Source organism: Myxocyprinus asiaticus, chromosome 5, assembly GCF_019703515.2.
Source record: "Myxocyprinus asiaticus isolate MX2 ecotype Aquarium Trade chromosome 5, UBuf_Myxa_2, whole genome shotgun sequence".
Taxonomy (NCBI): Eukaryota; Metazoa; Chordata; class Actinopteri; order Cypriniformes; family Catostomidae; genus Myxocyprinus; species Myxocyprinus asiaticus.
This window is the reverse complement of record NC_059348.1, coordinates 34396398-34403067: the sequence shown is the minus strand read 5'-3', so window position 1 is coordinate 34403067 and position 6670 is coordinate 34396398. Positions and strand designations below refer to the sequence as shown.

The following is a 6670-nucleotide window of genomic DNA, read 5'->3' as shown; positions in this document are numbered from 1 at the left end:
AATCAATGTCTGATTATGTGAAACAGTTACATGTTATGTTTTAGGTCAAATGCTCATCATTTTGTTGTTGTTGTTGTTTTTGGCCATGTAATACCCCAAAGTTGTGCAGGGAGTTATTGCTTTTTTTTTTTCTTTTTTTTTTTAAACCATTCTTCAGTTTGACAGTTTAAAAGGAATTGTTCACCCCCAAAAATGAAAATTAGCTAATTTATTCACCCTCATGCATGCCATCCCAGATGTGTATGACTTTTTTTCTTCTGCTGTACACAAACGAAAATTTTGAGAAGAATATTTCAGCTCTGTAGGTCCTCACAATGCAAGTGAATGGGTACTAAAATTTTGAAGCTCCAAAAAGCATGTAAATGCATCATAAAAGTAATCCATAAGACTCCAGTGGTTAAATTCAAAACTTCTGAAGCGATATAATAGGTGTGGGTTAAGAACAGATCAATATTTAAGTCCTTTTTTAAGTTCTCCTCACTGCCTAGTAGGGGGCGATATGCACGAAGAATGTGAATTGCCAAAAACAGAGGAGGAGAATGTGAAAGCAAATTGGAGTATGTAAAAAGTATATAAAAGTTAAAAGTAGTACAAAGTTTATAAATATTGATCTGTTTCTCACCCAAATTTATCCTATCGCTTCTGAAGACATTGATTTAACCACTGGAGTATTATGGTTTACATTTATATGGCCTTTATGTGCTTTTGGAGCTTAAAAATTTTGGCACCCATTCATCTGCACTGTATGGACCTACAGAGCTGAGAAATTATTCTAAAATCTTTGTTTATCTTCAGCACAAGTAAGTCATACACATCTGGGATGGCATGATGGTGAGTAAATTATGAGAGGATTTTAATTTTTGGGTGAACTATTCCTTTAATAAAGAGTTTGTTGTGAACACATTGCCACTGTCTGTAGCAGGTGATGGCTGCTGGAGTGCTCTGTCTAATTGATAAGGATATTTCAAGGTGAGCAGTTCTAAACAGTAACAGTACCTGTTTACAGGTTTGCTGTATGGATTACATTTTATTTACTGTACAGGCCTGCAAACTCACAAGAGGTGAAAAAGGTGACATGTTTATTAATTAAATCCCTGTAGGGGCTCTGGGTGTAATGATGAGTCAACAGAGTTGAGATTCAAATGCAGCTTTTAATAACAATAAACATAGTAATTCAGACAGGCAGGGGTAAATCATCAGCAGCAGTAATAAAGGCAGTCCAGAGGGGTATACAATAAACAGGCAAGAGATCGGGCTGTCTGCAGACAATCACAGGTTATATTCAGGTAAAACAAGGCAGTAATAGTAGGCAGGCAGCAACGGATCAAAGACAGGGTAAACAGTCCAGGATAATACACAGGTAATTCAACAAACTAATAAAACACTCAGAAATGTCAGGCTGGGCAAAACAAGACTTCGCAATGACAGAGAGTGAGTGTGAGACTTAAATAGCTGAATAAATGAAGGACAGGTGAGCAGGTAATCAGTGTCAGATATGGGGATTAAGGGAAATGGAGTTCAGAGAGGTGGAGAGCAGGAGGAACAAAGGCGGGATTCATGACAGAAGTGAGGAGGCAGGTGACGCCAGGGTCCAAAGAAACCAGAGCAGGTCAGGTGGATGACCAGGAGACCAAGGGAGCCAGAGCAGACCACAGGGATGGCCATGAGACCAAGGATACCAGAGCAGGTCAGGCGGATGGCCAGGAGTCCCAGGAGACCAGTGCAGATCAGGCAGATGGTCGGGAGACCCAGAAGACCAGAGCAGATCAGGTGGACGACCAGGAGACCCAGTAGATCAGAGTGGATCAGGCGGATGGCCATGAGACCAAGGGGACATGAGCAGATCCGGCAGATGGCCAGGAGATCCAGAAGACCAGAGCGGATCAGGTGGATGGCCATGAGACCAAGGGGACCAGAGCAGATCCGGCAGATGGCCAGGAGACCCAGAAGACCAGAGGAGATCAGGTGGATGACCAGGAGACCCAGAGGACCAGAGCAGATCAGGTGGTTGGCTAGGAGACCCAGGAGGCCACCTCAGCATAGGGACTGGATCAGGAGGCATGGTTGATAGCCCCCGAGCTGAAACAGGGTCAGGAGAGCTGGGTGGTAACCACAGACTAAAGATTGGAGCCATCGAAGGCGGAGCAATGGGAGACTGAAGGGACGAAGACATGGAAGGCGGAGCTGTGGGAAGCTCGAGAAGCAGAGCCATGGAAAGTGGAACCGTTGCAGGCTCAAGGGGTGGAGACATGGCAGGCAGAGCCATGGGAGGCTTGAGGGGCGAAGCCATGGAAGGCAGAGCCATGGGAAGTTCGAGGACCTGTGCCATGGAAGGCGGAGCCGTTGCAGGCTCGAGGGGCAAAGTTGTAGAAGGCAGAGCCGTGGCAGGCTCGAGGCTAAGAGTTCAGGATGACTGGGAAATGACCAAGTGGTCGTGAACATGAACAGAGTCTCGGGAGCGACCTCTGTGGTCGTGGGCATGAACAGAGTCTCAGGAGTGACCTCTGTGGTCATGGGCATGTACAGAGTCTCAGGAGTGACCTCTGTGGTCGTGGGCATGGACTGAGACTTGGGAACGACCTCTGTGGTTGTGGGCGTAGACAGAGACTCGGGTACGACCTCTGTGGTTGTGGGCATGGACTGAGACTCTGGAATGACCTCTGTGGTCATGGGCGTAGACAGAGACTCGGGTATGTCCTCTTTGGTCGTGGGCATGGACTGAGACTCTGGAACGACCTCTGTGGTCGTGGGCATGGACTGAGACTTGGGAACGCCCTCTGTGGGTGTAGACAGAGACTCGGGAACGACCTCTGTGGTCATGGGCATAGGCAGAGACTCAGAGACGACCTCTATAGTCGTGAACATGGGCATAGTCTCGGGAACGACCTCTGTGGTCGTAGGCATGGACATAGTCTTGGGAAAGACCTCTGTGGTCGTAGGAATGGACATAGTCTTGGGAACGACCTCTGTGGTCGTAGGCATGGACATAGTCTCGGGAATGACATCTGTGGTCATGAACACTGGCAGAGACTTGGAAATGACCTCTGTGGTCGTGAACACTGGCAGAGACTTGGAAACGACCTCTGTGGTCGTGTACATGGGCAGAGACTTGGAAACGACCTCTGTGGTCGTGTACATGGGCAGAGACTCGGAGACGACCTTTGTGGTCGTGAACATGGGCTGAGACTCGGAGGCAATCTCTGTGGTCGTGAACACTGGCAGAGACTTGGAAACGGAACAGTTTCCACCTCCTCTGGACAGCCGAAGTAGGCAATGCAGGCTCTGGGGCGAACAAGGCTGGCAACACTGGCTCTGGGACGGATGAGGCTCCCAGCTCGTTGACCGTGGCAGGTGTGGGCATTGGCTCATTGGCCGTGGCAGGTGTGGGCGTCGGCTCGTTGGCCATGGCAGGCGTGGTTGGCCATGGTAGGCATGGACGTCGGCTCGTTGGCCGTGGCAGGTTTGGGCATCGGCTCGTTGGCCGTGGCTGGCAAGAGCACAGACAAATTGTGGGAAAGAGTCTTCATGGCCCTACGCACTGATATCAGTGGCGGATAATTCAACTTGGAGACAAGGGCCGTAATGGCCTTTGTGCAATGAGTCACGGAAGGCTAGACTGTGGCATGGCGTAGAGCAGACTCAGACGTGGTTGTGACATGGCATGGAGCAGGCTCAGACATGGCTGTGACATGACATGGTGCAGGCTGAGGTTTGACTGTGACATGATATGGAGCAGGCTGAGGCATGGCTGTGACATGGCATGGAGCAGGCTGAAGTGTGGCTGTGACATGGCATGGAGCAGGCTGAAGCGTGGCTGTGACATGGTGTGGAGCGAACTCAGGCGTGGCTGTGACATAGCGTGGGAAGGCTTCTGATGTAGAAGATTGTAGAACAGGAGGCTCCCCCGAAGCGAATGTTTCGAGTACTAGCCTCACATATACCTCCCACGTGTAGTCTCCGGAGTCTGGCAATTCCCTCCACTGGCGTGCTGTGTGTCCGAACCGGTATATGGATTTCAAAGAGGCATCATCAAAACCAGTGTGGGCGGCAACGGTGGAAAAGAAATGGGAGTACTCCCTTGCCTAGCTTAATTGAATGAAGAATGCTGCTATATCCATGGTGCAGTGAATTATTCTAGCTGAGGACGGGTGTGCCGCTGGGTTTGATGAAGGAGCTGAGACCTTGGTGGTTAGTGGAATAAAGACGCTGGATCAGTCTTTGTCGAAGTCTTCTGTAATGATGAGTCAACAGAGTTGAGATCCAAGTGCAGCTTTTAATAACAATAAACGTAGTAATTCAGACAGGCAGGGGAAAATCACCAGCAGCAGTAATATCAAAGGCAGTCCAGAGGGGTATTCAATAAACAGTCAAGAGATCGGGGCAGGCGGCAGTCAATCACAGGTTATATCCATGTAAAACAAGGCAGTAATAGTAGGCAGGCAGCAACGGATCAAAGACAGGGTAAACAGTCCAGGATAATACACAGGTAATTCAACAAACTACGAAAACGCTCAGAAATGTCAGCCTGGGCAAAACAAGACTTCGCAATGACAGAGAGCGAGTGTGAAACTTAAATAGCTGAATAAATGAGGGACAGGTGAGCAGGTAATCAGTGCCAGGTATGGGGATTATGGGAAATGGAGTTCAGAGAGTTAAAGTCAAACCCCAGGTGATGGATACCTCTGGTGGTGAGCGGGAGGAACAAAGGTGGGATTCATGACACTGGGGGCATCATCCCCGACATGTAAACGAAGCATTCTGGTGCACTCTGACAAGAAAATAAAGGGAAAAGACAACTTTGCTTCAAGTAAAAAAACGTATTTATTGACACCACTTCACTTGAACTTTTTGGCACACCAGCCACAACTTGCTGATCAAAAATGTATTTATTTCATTCTTCAGTCTTTTGGCCTGCACAAGTCTTTCAAGTGCCCGTTTTCGCTGCTTAGCAATGTGCCTATTTCTTACAACATTTTCTTCTTCTTCGGCTTCAAGCCTTTTCTCTGCAGCACTTGTAGATGGCTGGCAGTCAAACTCCATCCTCCTCTCTCGGACTCTGAGCAACTTCTTTTGTTGCTGGGCCTTGTCTCTTGTTCCTGCCGAATTGATGTTGCTGCACAGCCTCCTGTCTACTGCCCCAAACTTAACATCATCCCTACTGAACATCTCTATGGCACTCTGCTTCCTGGACTGCAAAGTGTATTTCACAGTCTGGATGGCACTAAATGTAGCAATGTTCATGCTGGTGCTTCTGGGGTCTATGATGTCGCCCATCAAAGGGACCATGGAAGATGGACATGGCAGCTTTTACAGCTTGGCACAGGCCTGGATATTTTCCTGTTTCAAAGACAGAGACCCACCATATCACAACATCATCTCTCTCTTTGAAAGTGTGCATGGTCTGGTCCACACTATACTGAAGAATCTCCTGGTGAGTGTCAGCATCAGGTGGCAGCATGTGACTCATCATTTGTGTGAGCTTCTTCAGTCCAAGCCCAGTCTGAGAGTGCCTTCTCACAACTGGATCCATGGCAGACAAACACTGCAGGGTCTTGCTCTGCAAAGGCAGCTTTTTCTGCAGGTATCTGGCACATGGAGTATGTATGCCCTGGAGACTTGTTGAAGGAATGGCTTCAGCAGCTGAAACAGAGATCAACAACAATAAGCACACATACACTACTGTACATATAATCATCAAACCCAGCAGAGGCTCCAAATTAATCATTCTATTTACTCACAGGGTGTTGTGGATGTGCCACTCTGAATCGATCAGCATCCGATCCCACATACATCACTTTCACAGGTAGCAGTTTGCCATCAAAGTCCAGAGTAGCCAGAGCTTTGGGTATTGGGTTCAGGTGTTCAGACTGAACAAAGCAGGCAAAGAAGTTTGTGAAAACTTGCAGCTGTTTGTCATGCAGTTTATGGACAAGTGTCTGACTGCCCTGTGAGGAAAATAACATGAAGTAATGGTTTAATGTACAAAAATGCACACAAGGAATACATAATGATTATAACTCAAGACTTCAGATAGTAAGTAATAGGATTCACTTAGCATCATCTCAATTTGAAAAAGCAGATAAGAACATGTCTAAGGACCTACAGACACCCTGTGCTCAAAGAAAGTGTTCTCAGTAATTATTAGACATGAGATTGCTATAATTTCTTTTCTGGAGCCAGCCACCACAGAATTGTTAAATTTTTATCATCATAATCCAATTGTCATAATTTGGGATTTTAAAAATGTGTTTCTCATTCTGATTGGATAAAAAGCTTGATGGGAAATGTAACATTCATTTGAGTAAAAATGTCAGCCATAAGCAGAGGACTCAATCTTTAGCCAGGACCAGCTCCACCTGCACCTCAGCTCTGGGAGTTAGCCTTAAACTCAGCAAAAGTATTCTGATTCATTCTGAACTGACCTTGTACTGAAGTTAGCTTGTGTGCTAACAAGCTTACCAACAGGTTGGGAAAAGTTTGATGGGGTAATGTTAGGAAAAATGTATCACGATACACTTTCTTGACCTACTAACCGACAAAGTAACTTGATTTGGCAAGTTAACATTACTGTAGCAACTAGTTACCTAAGGTTAAGTTAGTTAAAAAGCATTACATCATTGGCAGCAAACTTACCTCAGAATTGCAGTACCGCGAAAAGTTGTCTTGATCT

General features: G+C 46.8%; 1 protein-coding gene across 2 annotated transcripts; it reads right to left on the bottom strand.

The window, feature by feature from the left end:
• Positions 1-1187: 1187 nt before the first annotated feature.
• On the bottom strand, positions 1188-6670 carry LOC127440402 (uncharacterized). Of its 2 annotated transcripts, XM_051696941.1 has the most exons (3): positions 6634-6670; positions 5739-5945; positions 1188-5640 (listed from the first exon to the last, which is right to left on the bottom strand). In XM_051696941.1, the coding sequence occupies exon 3, from the start codon at positions 3367-3369 to the stop codon at positions 2035-2037; it is 1335 nt and encodes a 444-aa protein (XP_051552901.1). In that variant the 5' UTR covers positions 3370-5640; positions 5739-5945; positions 6634-6670; the 3' UTR covers positions 1188-2034. The 2 variants fall into 2 exon arrangements, with proteins under 2 accessions (XP_051552901.1, XP_051552902.1); XM_051696942.1 differs by lacking the exon at positions 6634-6670 and having other exon boundaries at positions 5739-5974.